We start from the raw sequence: 13,518 nt of genomic DNA, 5'->3' as shown, positions 1-13,518 counted from the left end.
TTTTGAATCTCAGATTAATCTGGGGGAAACTGACATCTGGCAGTAATGCAGAAGGTGTTCACACAGCAGCCTTAGAAGGGCCCGTGTGCGCAGCTGGCCCGGGGCTGGCGTCCGGATTTCCAGGAGACTTTGCCTCCGTCCCAGCCCTGGGGGAGGGGCTCTTTGTGCCTGGACTTGGGTATGACGGGGGATGTGCTGGACGCTTGCTTTCTTTCTGGAAGTGGGATTGTGAGACGTGCCAGGCAGGGTGTCTGCAGTAAAAACTCTGGGCCTTGAGTCTCCAGGAGCTTCCTCGGTGGAGCCTGACTCCCGTTGTCAGTAGTTTGTTGCTGGAGGAGTTACGCTCCTCCTGTGTCAGTCCTTCTAGAAAGATCACAGGACCCGGGGCTGGTCTGGGAACCCGCACAGAGCACCGAGGCTTCCGGCCCACGAGCGCCAAGTGTCTGAATTTCACTGTGTGCTGCTCTCACACGTCTCATTGATCCCTGAGTGACTCACACTCGGTGGTGTCCTAGACGGTTTTGCTCTTTAAATTCTACTTTCTCATTGCTCACTGCTCGTACGTAGAGACCCTGTTGGTTGTTGTGTGCCGAGTGTACCGTCTGCGACCTTGCTGAGCTCAAGGGTTCTAGTGGGTTCCTTCCGTGTCTGTGAAGTGCAGTCATGATCACATCACCAGCGAGGAGAGGTGAGGCTCCCTCTTCCTTCCCGGGCAGACGTGTCTCATGTCTCCTGCTTCGTCGCCATGACGAACTCTGGGGGGTGTCGAGCAGCGCTGGGGAGCCCTCCTGTTCCGTTCCTGGTCTCAGGCTTCCCCGTCTCAGGGTGTCCGCACGAGCGTGGGGTTAGCCGCAGGGTTTTTCTGTGTTTTGTCCTCAGGTCGCGGAAGTTCCCTTTATTCCTCCATTGTTCATCAGGACTGTGTGTGGAGTCGGTCAGATGCTTTTCGTTCACCTGTTGAGATGAGCGTATGTTTTCCTGTTTTAGTTTAATAAGACGTAGTGCATCGTGTGATTGGTTCCTGGGCAGTCCCGCAGCCCTGTGCTCCGGGATGAACCTGCTCTGTCGCGAGGGGCTAACCCTTCTGTGTGCGGGTTTTTTTGCCGCAGCCTCTTCCGAGTTCTTACGTCTGCGTTCACGAAAGCTGTTGGTCTGTGGTTCGCTTACGATGCCTTAATCCGGGGTTGGTGTCGGAGCGATGCCGGCGCCGTGGAGTGAGCTGGGAGTTGCTCCGTACTTCTCAGTTTACTCGAGCTTGTGAGGTCCCTCGGGGAAGCCGTCTGTGCCCGGAGTTATCTTTGTGGGAAGTTTTTGGTTTTTTTTTTTAAGATTTTATTTATTTGACAAAGATCACAAGTAGGCAGAGAGGCAGAGAGAGAAGGGGAAGCAGGCTCCCCGCTGAGCAGAGAGCCCGATGTGGGACTTGATCCCGGGACCCTGAGATCATGACCTGAGCTGAAGGCAGCAGCTTAACCCACTGAGCCACCCAGGCGCCCCGTTTGTGGGAAGTTTTTAATTCACATTCAGCTTCCTGATGGGGATTGGTTACTTGTTTTATTCATTTCCTCTTGACTCCTTTACAGCTTCACGTTTATCCTGCCTAGAGATGGTGGGTATCGTTTTGGTTTCACTGGTTTTCTCTTTTTTCCCGTTTTCTGGGTATTGGTTTCTGTTATTCTTACTTCCTTTTATCTGTTCACTTTGGGTTTAAAGATCGATTGACTTGTTTCTCGAGGGAGCGTGAGCGGCAGGGGCAGCGGAGAGGGAGAGACTTCCAAGCAGGCTCCCCGCCGAGCACAGAGCCCGACGTGGGGCTCGATCCCACGACCCCAAGCTCACAGCCTGAGCGGAAACCAAGAGCGGGACGCCCCGCCGGTGGAGCCGCCCGGCGCCCGTTGCCGGTGGCTGTGACCTGTTCCTCGCCTGCCCTCCTGCACCCTGGCTCTGGCACAGGCACCGCGGCCAAGCGGGCGGCCAGGGGCTCTAGCAGCGGCCGGTGGACTTGTTGCCTCATGTTCGCTACACTCAAGGCAAAATACTTTCTAATTTTCTTTGCTGACTTTAGATTCTCTTTTGCTGTATCCATGCATGGGCAGTGGCTTGAGGCTTACCGTGGTCATCTTTCCCTCCGTCTGCCCTGGGGGGACGCCCGGGCGCTGCGCGTGCTGCCGCGAGCCCGGCCCGCGGCGGGGTCCGCTTGCCCCGCCTCTGCCGTCGGTCCCTGGGCGGCTGTCCTTTGCGTGTGCTGAACCCCTGCTCTTTTGTTCTTATTTTTGTTCGAGTCACTTACTAAAGAGAATGAGATTATGAGAAAAGTATCGTATACATCTACCCACTTAGTTGCCGCGTCCTTGCCGGAGATGTCAGATCCGGATTTCCATCCGGTGCCGCTGCCCTTCTCCGTAAGGTTTCTGGCGCCACGGCTCTCTGGTGATGGAGTTTTTAAGCTTTTAAATGTAAAAAAGTCTTTATCGCCCACCTTCATGTTGGAAGACATTTCCGTGAGGTCTGGCAGTCTAAGCGGATGCGTTTTTCTCTGTCGGCGCCCGTGAGCTCTCGCCGCCTGGGCTGCGCCGGACGAGCGACCCGAGGGCGCGTTCCCCGTTCCTCCGCGTGTGCGCGGTCCTGGCTGCCGCCATGGTTCCCGTGTTACTATTCGTATTGAGATGTCGTTACGATGACACGGTTTTCCTCAGGTTTCTTGTGCTGCTTCGGTTTATGACTCACAGTGTCCTATAAATACAGAATTTTCTGTCTCTGACCTTGTGAGCATGCGGAACAGAGTTATAACGGCGGTTTTGATCGCTTTGTCAGCTAAATGCCAACGTGCACTTTGGCTGTGCGTGTCTTTGCAGTCGGCCGATCTGTCGCTGCATCGTGGGTCACGTTTCCTTTCCGCTGGCTGCTCCGCTGTGGCTGTCCGACCGCCCCTGTCGCTGGGGCGTCTTCAGTTTCCACAGGTGCGTGAGCTTTGTTCTGGGGGTGCACTGAAGGAGCTTGGAAACAGTTTGATCTTTTTAGGTCTTGCTTTTCTGATGAGTCGGCTGGGACCAGAGCGTTGCCCAGTCTGGACTGGTGACTCCCAAAGCCCAGAGAATCGGGAGGCTCCCCTTCTGGCGGGCAGGGGCACTCCTGGCCCTTTGTGGATGGACGCTGGGCACGGTGAGCGCTTACCCGCCCGGTGGTTCTTTCCCTGGGCTTGCGGTCGGTGCTCCGCCAAGGGCCTGGGCAGGACGCTCTGCAGACCTCCCGCTTTCTCCGTGCTGTCCTGCTTCCTGGAGTTTTGTCCTGCCGACTCCAGCTGCCTCGTTTCCTGGACGCAGCTCCGGGTTTCTGTGGGCCCAGCCTGGGTCCCCGGAAACTCGCTCTAGCCCTACCTGCGGCAGTCAGTTCTGGGTTCCCTTTGCCTGTTTCCCATCTGCCAGAGGTCACGGTCCTTTCCTGCCTCGTGACCTGCAGACGTACATGCTGCCCATTGCTCAGTCGTGTGGGGGAGGAAGGCTGGTCTCTGCGGTGGCGGGAAGGGGGGTGGAAGCTCAGTTTTCCCGTTCGGGGCCTCCGTACGCCCCTCACCTCCCGTGGCTGCTGCGTGTGAAGGCGCCTCCCCCCAGGTCTTCCTCCCCTCACCAGCCTGGACGGACGCCTCAGCCCTCTCCCGGCCGCAGCAGCGATGGCGACGGACCACGTCTTCTGCTTCCTTCGCTCTGGATTTGAATCGCTGCGCCTGGAGGCACGGGGACTCCGCGTCCCCTTCCTTTCTGTCCTGGGCTTGTTGCCCTGCACATAACGCCCGCCAGGTCCATCCGTGTTTTCGCACAGTGCAGAATCTTCCGTTTCATGGCAGACTAATGCTCCGTTGACGTGTGGGCCACGGTTTGCGTCTCCGTCCACCTGCTGACAGACAGCAAGTGGCTTCTGGGTCCCGCTCCCAGGAGCCCCGCCGCTGGGACCCCGGGCGCAGCTGTCCCCGAGCCCCTGGCCCCGCTCTCCGGGCGCACACCGGGAAGGAGAGTCGCGGCTCCTGCGGTGATGCCTTGTTCGCCGTTGCCAGGACGCCCTCTGCGCTTTCCGGGAGGGCCTCCGCGCCCCACCAGCAGCCCGCGAGGGCCCCGTGTCGCCGCGTCCTCACCCCCGCCGACTTCTGTTGCTGGAAGGGCCGTGAAGCGGTGGCGCACTTGGTTTTGACTTGCGCTTCTCCAACGATGAGCGGCCCTGGGGACCTCTTCATGCGTCGCCGCAGGCCCTCGCGGAGACACGCCCTCCGCCCTCTTTGAAAATGAGCTGGCTGGTTCCCGAGCTGTGCGCCTTCTGTATATTCCACACCCACGAGTTCCTCCCTGGACCTGGGATCCGCAGCGACCTCCTCCTGTTCCCTGGGTTGCATTTCACTGTTGATTATGTCTTTTGAAACACAGATTTTTTAAAAAGATCAATTTTCTCAGCTCTATTGAGATATTATTGACATATAACCCTTTAAATTTAAGACCTGCAGTGTGATGTTTTAATACACAGATGTTGTGAACTAAGTGCATGGTAAGATTAAGTAATACTTCCACACCTTCACACAATTACTTTATTTTTATTATATTATTTTTAAGATGTATTCTCTCAACACATTTGAAAATTTTTTTAATTTTAATTTTAATTTTTAAAAAATATTTTGTGTATTTATTTGACGCCGAGAGCGTACAAGCAGACGGAGGCAGAGGGAGAGGGAGAAGCAGGCCCCGTGCTGAGCAGGGAGCCCGACGTGGGGCTCGATCCCAGGACCCGGGGTCACGACCTGAGCTGAAGGCAGTTAGTTGCTTAATCTACTGAGCCTCCCCAGGCACCTTTTTTTTTTTTAAAGTTTTTTTAAAAACTCTGTACCCAGCGCGGGGCTTGAACACATGACCCCAAGATCAGGAGTCACGCGCTCCACGAGCCGAGCCAGCCGCGCTCGGGCGTTACTTACAGTTACGTTCTGTACATCAGGCCCCAAACTGGAGGTGTGTACCCTGGGACTGACCTCTCCCCAGCCCAGTCCTGGCAGCCACCGTTCTGCTCTCCGTTTCTCTGAGTTGGGCATTTTGGATTCCGCGTCTGAGGGAGAACATACAGGGCGTGTCCTTCTCTGATGGGTTTTACTCACATGACGTCCTCAGTTTCTGTCTGTGTTGTCACTAGAGGCAAGACCCCCCCCCCTGCCTTTTTAATGGCTGAACCGTTATCTCGTCCTCTCTCGACGGTCACTCGGGTTGTTGGCTGCTGTGCGTGAAGCCGCAGTGGGCGTGGGGCCCGGATACCTCTTCCGGATGCTGCCTGCCTCCCCTCAGGCTCTGTTCCAGAGGGGGCCGCCGGGGGGCTGCCAGAGCACGGGATAGCCCCGCTTTTGACTTTCTGAGGAGCCTCTGTACCGTCCCCGCGGCGGCCACACCAGCCCGCCTTCCCACCAGCGGCGCGCGGCCCCTTCTCCGCCTGCTCGCCCGCACCTGCTGTCCCTCGTCTTCCCGCGTCTCGCCTTCCGGCAGCTGCGGCGCGGTCTCGTCGGGGTTCCGATGGGCACTTCCCTGGCGCCGAGGGACTTGAGCATCTGTCCGAGCGTCCATCGGCCATCGGAGTGTCTACTTGGGAAAAGACCTAGTCGGCTAATCTAGTCAGTCCCGTGACCGTTTTTTAACTGGATTGGCTTTTTAAACTTTCTCCCCTTTGTGCTGAATGGGTTTCATATATGATCTGGTATAACCCCAGTAAGACTGACAGTTCGCACATATTTTCTCCTACTCAGTAGGTCTCCTTTTCGTTTTGCTGGTTGGTTCGTTGGTTGTCTGTTTTGATGTGGTTCCACTCATTCTTGCTTTTATTCCTTGCACTTTTTTTTTTAAGATTTTATTTATTCATTTGATAGAGACGCAGTAAGAGAGGGATCACAAGCAGAGAGAGGAGGAAGCAGGCTCCTTGCTGAGCAGGGAGCCCGATGCGGGGCTCGATCCCAGGACCCTGGGATCATGACCTGAGCTGAAGGCAGAGGCTTAACGACGGAGCCCCCCAGGCGCCCCATTCCTTGCACTTTTGATGTCATATCCAAAAAATTGTTGCCAAGACCAATAATGTCAAAGAGCTTTTTTCTTAGAAACACCGAAGTCTCAAATTTTGATATCACCCTATTTATTTTGGCTTTTGCTGTCACATCGGAGAGACCATTGAAGACCCGACACCCTGAAGCTTTCTGTATTTTCTTCTCAGAGTTTGGTTTCTCATGTTTAGGGCTTTGATCCATTTGGAGTTAATTTTTGTATCTGCGAAGGTAAGGGTCTAGTTTCAGTCTTTTCCCAGAAGCTTTTGGTAGGATTTTCTGTTAGTTCTTTGTTAACTGACGTGCTCCTGGGGAACCCGACAGAGGAGGCTCCGGACAGACTGAGCGCAGGCCTTGTTGGCTCTGCTCCGGCCCCGAACCGTCTCCCGCCGGCCTTAGCTCATCCCGGTCCTGGCCCCCGTCCTCGGCTCTGAACGTGCTCCCTGCACTCCCCGGCACAAGGGCAGGAGCCCCCCAGGTCTGAGGTGTCCCTGCTGCACCGTCTTGGGATTCCGTGTTTTCTGTAGGGGATGCCTCAGTGTCAGCTCCCAGCCCCGGGTCCCAGGCCACCCCTACCGGGCAGCCGGGCTTTGCTCAGGAGGTAGAGCCGCTCCCACTGCGCCCTGCTCTGGGACGTGTCGGCACACCTGCACACTGTGTCCCCCTCCTCTGGCCTCCTGCCCACACACCACCTGCTTTCTAGCTCAGACCTGGGGGGGTGTTCTCGTACAGAGTGAGGGGTGGAGCTGGGAGGCAGGGCCCGGGACGGGGAGGACAGGCTCCTGTACGCGGGCTGGACATTCCCTTCAGGGTACTTCCCGGCCCCTGGGTGGCCAGCCCCCTAGCCCGCACCCTTGCCCGCGCCCAGACCCTGCCAGTGAGGGCCAGGCCAGTCCTGGGGCGCATCGTGCCCCCCCATGTTCTCTCTGTATGTGTCTCCATTTTCCTGACCTTCCCTGAAGCCACCTCTGTCCCCAGGGCCTCCCGTGTTTATCTGCCAAAGCCCAGGAACTTCTTGTGGTTTGCTGATGGTGAGTGCCTGTGAGTTTGGTTTCTGCAGGACGCATCCGTGGAGCAGACGACATTCCCTCAGTGATGTGTGCAGTGATGGCACGCACGTAGCTTTGCTGGGCGCTTATGGGCTGGGCACTCTGTAGGGTTCAGAAGATTAACCGCTGAAACAGCCCTAGGAGGGAGATTAAGTTATTCCTCTTTTACGTCTGAAGAACTGAGACGCGTGGGTAGCAGTGCAGTCGTGGAGGGAAGGGGCAAGCATTTCACCCAGGACGAGCGTTCGGAGGCTCCAGTGGGGTCCCTGCCCATGCCATCAGCGGATTGAAGGATTCTAGCATTTTTACGTTGAATTCGTATCTGTATCACGGCTCCCTCACCAGTGCTCCCTCACCACGGCCTGGGTCGAGAGCTTATGGAGCCCCACAGCCCGTATCTGTCTTCTGTACACGGACCTCGACCTCACTCAGTCCGCATCCTGTCCTCATGCTGACCATGACCCGTATGCCTGGTTGACATTTCTTTCTCCCTCTTGCCCTAGACTTTGACCCTCACCACTTCTGGCACTGGAGCAGCTTTGGGGACTACGTGCAGTGTGTCCTGGCCTTCACGGGAGTGGCGGGCTACGTCACATACCTGTCCATGGACTCGGCCCTGTTTGTGGAGACCCTGGGCTTCCTGGCTGTGCTGACTGAGGCCATGCTGGGGGTCCCACAGCTCTACCGCAACTACCGCCACCAGTCCACCGAGGGAATGAGGTAGGTGGACCGGAGTCGCTCTCACCGCATCTGTTGGTACCAGTGTGCCCGCATGTTTGGTAAAAACCAAATGTGTACAGACTTGGCTGCTGTGTTTTAAGTTGTATCTGTGAGACGCCAGGTAGAGAGCAGACATCTGGACGCGTGAGCAGATGTGTTTGTGCGGAACACGCAAGGGGACGCCGCGACCCCCTTGTGAAACAGATGCGTGGTACGGGGTCTCCCGGGTTGAACCTGGAGCCTTGTTGTGGGAGCACAGGTGAGCGGAGGTGGCTCTGGTGCCCGGCGGTGGGGGCTGTGTCCCGAGATACACTTTAGGTGGCAGCCGTGTGTCTCTGCAGGGCCCTCCGTGTGTTTAGATGCCCTCCCGGTCACGGGAGGCCCGTGTGGAACGGGTCTCGAAGGCACTGGGTGGAGCCCTCCCCCAGCCTGTGGAAGTCGCCTGTGGCGCTGGAACCAGATGTCGACGGGACTTCCCGGGGCCCCCGTGGATGGGCTTGCTCTGAAGCTTCGTCGTTCCTGCCGGTGCTTTTCTCGTACTTACTTGCTTCCTGTGATGGGGAGCCTCCTCCCCAGGCGTGAGGACCCCTGCCCAAGGCTCTGTTCGAGGCCCCGTAGTAGCACCTGAAGTTCCCATGCTTTTTCCCTGAGGTCCATGCAGCCCAGCCCCTCCCAGGGTGGTCCTGTGTGTGTGTGTGAAGGCAGCATCCACGACCCCACTCCCCTGGGGCCTCCTGTCTGTGCTGCTCTCCCTCGGTCTGCCGGCCGTCCGTCCCGTGATGGCTTACAGCCCCTTCCTTACCCAGTTCTCCCTGGTGGGTCTGTTCGTGTGACGCATGACAGAAGTCTAGTGAGCAGCTTCAAGTCAGAATGTGCAGTGGGAGGCCTGTGCCGGGACTGGGGCAGGGTATCCCCTCCCTGGGGAGCCTTGCTACCTGCAGACTCACTGAGGCCAACCACCTGGTTTGTGGCCACGGCACATGCTCACAGTGAGGTCACACTGTTCCCGTACCTGCCGCTCCGTAGCCCGCCTGTGTGTGCGGCAGCTCCCGGCTGCCACCGCTCACTGGCTAGGTCCTGTGGCCACTCTTCATATGCCCAGCACACACGGGACACCCTGGCAGTTGAATCTGACATTGTCTCAATTTTCCAAGTCCGAGCTGCTGTGATGGGGAAGGACTGTCCGTGGGTCAGAGGTGGGTCGGAGTAGAGGCTGCTGATGCCTCTGGCTAGAGACGATGGCCCATGGATGGGAAGCTGAGTTCACAGACATCTCTGGAAGGCAGAGATTCAAGGCTTTTCTTTTAAGATTTTAGAGAGTGGGGGTGCAGAGGGACAGGAGAATCCCAAGCAGACCCCCACTGAGCACAGAGCCCGGTGTGGGGCTCCATCCCCAACCCTTTGAGCGTGACCTGAACCAAAATCAACAGTTGGACCTCAACGGACCGAGCCACCCGGGTGCCCCAGGATTCAAGCCTCGTAATGTAGGAAATGACGCAACAGCTCAGTCCCCTGAGACCGAGCAGACTGCAGGGCAGTCAGGAAATGACAAAAACGATCCCGTTCGTGGTACTATGGAGACTAACCGAGGAGGTAGCAGACTCGTGCAGTGGAAACTAGAGCACTGTTGCAGGAACTTGAAGACATGAGTAGAAGGGAAGACATTCCGCATCCACGCCTGGAAGTTTCAGGATTGTCAAAATATCAACACGACCCAAGGCAGCCGCAGGTTTAGTGGAACCCTTTCAAAATCCCAGTGATTTTTTTTTTTTCCAGAAATAGAAAAACCTGTCCTGAAATTCACATGGAATATTGAGGGACCTGAAATTGTCAAAACAGTCTCAAAAAGAACAAAACTAGAGGACATACCTTCAGATTTCAAAAATGACTGTGCAGGTGCCATCGAGGCTGCCCTGCCGGCGTATAGACAGACCCATGGGATAGAGCTGGAGCCCAGAAACGACCCCTCCCTGTGTGTTCAGTGGCTTGCCAAGACGGTTCAGTGGAGAAGGAGCATTGTTCCCAGCCCGTGGTGCTGCGGAAACGGGACGTCCACGTGCAAGAGAACGAGGTTAGACCCTTACCTGCCACCGTGCGTAGAAATACTCAAAAGGGAACAGAGACCTAAATCAACACCTGAAACAGCAACATTCTTAGAAGAAAACACGGGAGAAAAGCATCATCAGATGCTTTCGTTGGATTTGGTAGTGATTTCTTGGATGTGACACCAAAGGCACAGGAAGAACCAAAAAGGCAAATTGGACTTATAAACCACGAGTCTCATGCGTCAGGAGGTTGTCCAGGAACAAAATCGCGACCGGCAGAATGGGACGAAATATGCGCAGGGCCTCTGTCCAGTGAGGGGTGACATTAAGTCTACAGAAAGAGCTTCTAAAACTCAATGACAAAAAATCCAAACAACCCAATTAAGAAACAAACAAAGACCGGAAAAATGTTTCCAAGGCCGATGTACAAGTGGGCAAGAAGCGCGAGAAAAGGTGCTCAGCATCGCTGACCCTCAGGGACCTGCAGATCAAACCACACTGAGGCCCCCTCACACCAGGAGCGTGGCTGCTCCCAGAAGAAGAAAAGCAGCAGGCGGTGGTGGCAAGGGGACAGGAGCCCTTGTGCCCTGGTGCCGGGCAGGCGCCCTGGTGCCGCCACTGTGCAGAGCAGTATGGGGTCCTTAAGAAATAAAAAGAAAATCACCAGATGATCCGATAGTTCTGCTTCTGGGAATCGACCCAGGAGAGCGGACAGCAGAGTCCTGCGCTGCTTGCAGACTCATTCACAGCCGCACCGTTCACGGCAGCTGTAACGCAGAAGCAGCCCCAGTGTCCACGGGTGGACGAAAGAAAGGATCAGCAAAAGTGGATAAATAAATCGCAATATGATGATCTATAAGAAACGTCTGTTTGGTCATTCAGACGAGCTCTTCAGAGAGCTTCAGGCCGGTGGAGACGCGCAGATTTGGGGAGAGCGGTGCGCCTGGAGAGGGCACGGGACCTCCGGGCCCTTGCCCAGCTTTGTCGCGACCCCATCACCCGTTTCGGGTGCGCAGGTGGGAGGAGTCCGGCCCACGGAACTGTGCGGCCGCCTCCTCCGTGTCGCGGTAGAGCACTTTCCTCCCCCAACGGAGAAACTTCCTGCCTGCTGGCCGTCACCCTCCATATGCTCCCAACCTGCCCCACCCCTGGCCCTCGGCGGCCCTGGACCGGCTGTCTCTAGGATGCTGGACGTAAACAGAGCCGTGGGGAAGCGGACCGTGCTCCCAGGCTCCGCCGTGCACGACGTATCCGCGCTCGGCTCCGGAGGCCGGACCACAGTCTGGTTGTGTGGACGTACCTGCGCCTGTTCTTCCGCTGGCGGACATCTGGGTGTCCGGCATCTTCTGGCTGTTACAGGTAATGCTGCCGTGAAGGTCACGTACAAGTTTCCGCTGCACACTTGCTTTCCTTTCTCTGGGAGCAGACCAGGTGGCACTGTTGGGTCGGACCGCGGCTCTGGGTTGAACGGTTTGAGGTGCGGCCATGCTGGGTCCACAGTGGCGCCTGAGGGTTCCGACCCGGCATCTCACCGACGCCTGTTACTGTGTGGCCTGTCGATTCTAGCCGTCCTCGTGGGTGTCACGTGGGCCCTCCGGTCTCCGTGTGGTTTCGGTTTGCATTTCCCTATGATAATGAGGTTGAACATCTTTTCATGTGCTTTTTGGCCATCTGTGTGTCTTTGGGGAAACTTCTGTTCCAGTCCTCTGCCCGCTTTAAACTCGGTGGTCCGTCTTCATTACTGAGTTGCAGGGTTCCGTATTGCACTGGCACTACAGCCTTGTCAGGCGTATGATCCGTGATTTTTTTCTCCCATCCGGTGGGTTGTCTTTTCACTTTCCTGATATTTTCCTTTTCAGTACAAAAGACTTTAAATTTGCTGAAGTTAATGAATTTGTGTGTGGGGTGGGGGTGGGGGTTGTTGCTCCTGCCTTCGTCATCAGACCCAAGAAACCCCCGTCTGACCCAAGGTCTCAAAAGCCTGTTCCTCTGGGACGTGTTTTGGGTGGATTTTGAATTACAGGAGAGCCTTTGATTCGTGGAAGGGAGAAGGTCTAGGTCTAGGCTGAGGGTGCAGAGAGGGGTGGCCGCAGGAGTCGGCATGCCTGGTTGGGCTCTGGAGGAGGCTGGGCGGGCACAGGAGTGGGGCCATCGCTTCTTGGGCACCAGCTGGGAAGACGCGTTCTGGACTGCAGGACAGAGCAAGCAGGTGGGGAGAGGAATCTTAGGAGAGTTTGGGAGGAAAAATGCAGACGTCAGGAATAAGGTAATAGGAGCCTGGATTAAAATGGTGGAAGAGGGTCAGGCGGGGGGTACAGCCCCATCTCCAGCCCGAGCAGGAAGGCCACAGCTGGGGCCTGGGAGGGGCGGTCGGGGCTTCCTGTGGTGTTGGAGCTCTGGACTGGTTAAGGTTCCTCCATCCCAGGGGCGCCTGGGTGGCTCAGTGGGCTAAAGCCTCTGCCTTCGGCTCAGGTCATGATCTCAGGGTCCTGGGATCGAGCCCCGCATCGGGCTCTCTGCTCAGTGAGGAACCTGCTTCCCCCTCTCTCTCTGCCTGCTTCTCTGCCTACTTGTGATCTCTCTCTGTCAAATAAATTAAAAAATCTTAAAAAAAAAAAAAAAAAAGATTTCTCCATCCTGGTCCCCCTTGGGGTGGGGACTCCAGGACATCCCTGGCATGTTGTGGACTGAGAGCCCAGCTTCTGGGGCTCGTTCCTCCCTCCCATAGTTGTTGTGGGTGATGGGAATTCACAGCTCGTGGGGGCAGGGCGCCTCAGGGTCTTGGGGTAACAGCATGAGCTCGTACATCCCGAGCCCTGCACAGGAACGCTCCTTCCTGACAGCTGACCACCCAGGGTGCTGATCGCTTCCTGTGCTTGGCTAGTATTTGATCTGGGGGCCATGCCCCCAACCCTGAGCCCCCCACCGAGGTGGCTGGTGTGGGGCCGCCCACGGGGCTGTCACATTTGTGACCCTGAGCAGAGGCCACCTGTGCATTCAGGGCCTGGGGGAGGGGCTGTGACCGGGCACTGGGTGGAGGTCCTGGGACTGTCTCCAGGCCTTCATGTGGAGTGCCGCCTTGCCTGGAGGGGCCAGCTTCCTGCGAGGCGGCCATTCCAGGGCGGCCGGGAGCACCCTAACCCCAGGAGTGGCCTGGCCCCAAGGAGCTGGAGACACAGGCAGGACCTTTCCAGGCTGGCTCACTCCAGGCCTGGCTGCTCCCGCCCAGGTCCGCTGCGAAGGCTCCAGCCCGGCCCCCTGATGGACCCCGCTGCCAGGCCTAGAACCAGCGCTGGGGCTTGTTAGATTTTATTTGTGTTTTGAGGGAGGTGCCTCCATCTCCTGATAAAATGTGGGTGCCTCCGGCAGACCGAGTCTTGCACTGTTAACTCTGTAAGACGGAACTAGACTCCTCTGCTGGGCCCTGTTGCTTCTCTCCTTGTCCTCACGGCCTTTTGCAGAAACCTTGGCTGCTCTCGGAGCTTCTTGAAATGCTTGCTGTGTGGGTGTGGACTTTCCTTGGAAGAGCGCAGGGGTGAGTGTGGGAGCTGCGAGCAGCCCCTCCCGGGCAGGCAGGCCCCTCCGCAGGGCATTCAGGCGGGCCATCTCAGCCCAGCGGGCCAGGTGCCTGCAGCCCGTAGGGGGCCCC

At 57.0% G+C, this 13,518-nt stretch overlaps 1 protein-coding gene across 3 annotated transcripts in view; it reads left to right on the top strand.

Moving 5' to 3' along the window:
- SLC66A2 (solute carrier family 66 member 2) overlaps positions 1-13,518 on the top strand; it is a 47,055-nt gene that overhangs the window by 29,119 nt on the left and 4,418 nt on the right. For 2 of the 3 annotated variants that reach the window (XM_059409869.1, XM_059409870.1), the window contains one exon: positions 7,608-7,824. In XM_059409869.1, coding sequence (XP_059265852.1) covers positions 7,608-7,824 — 217 coding nt within the window. Of the gene's footprint in view, positions 1-2,855; positions 2,961-3,630; positions 4,359-7,607; positions 7,825-13,518 lie in introns of those variants that run through there. The other variant, XM_059409871.1, reaches the window with a different exon arrangement.

The sequence above is a fragment of the Mustela nigripes genome, chromosome 8 (assembly GCF_022355385.1).
Source record: "Mustela nigripes isolate SB6536 chromosome 8, MUSNIG.SB6536, whole genome shotgun sequence".
Classification (NCBI taxonomy): Eukaryota; Metazoa; Chordata; class Mammalia; order Carnivora; family Mustelidae; genus Mustela; species Mustela nigripes.
The sequence above is the reverse complement of the archived record's forward strand: the minus strand, read 5'-3'. Positions and strand labels throughout refer to the sequence as shown.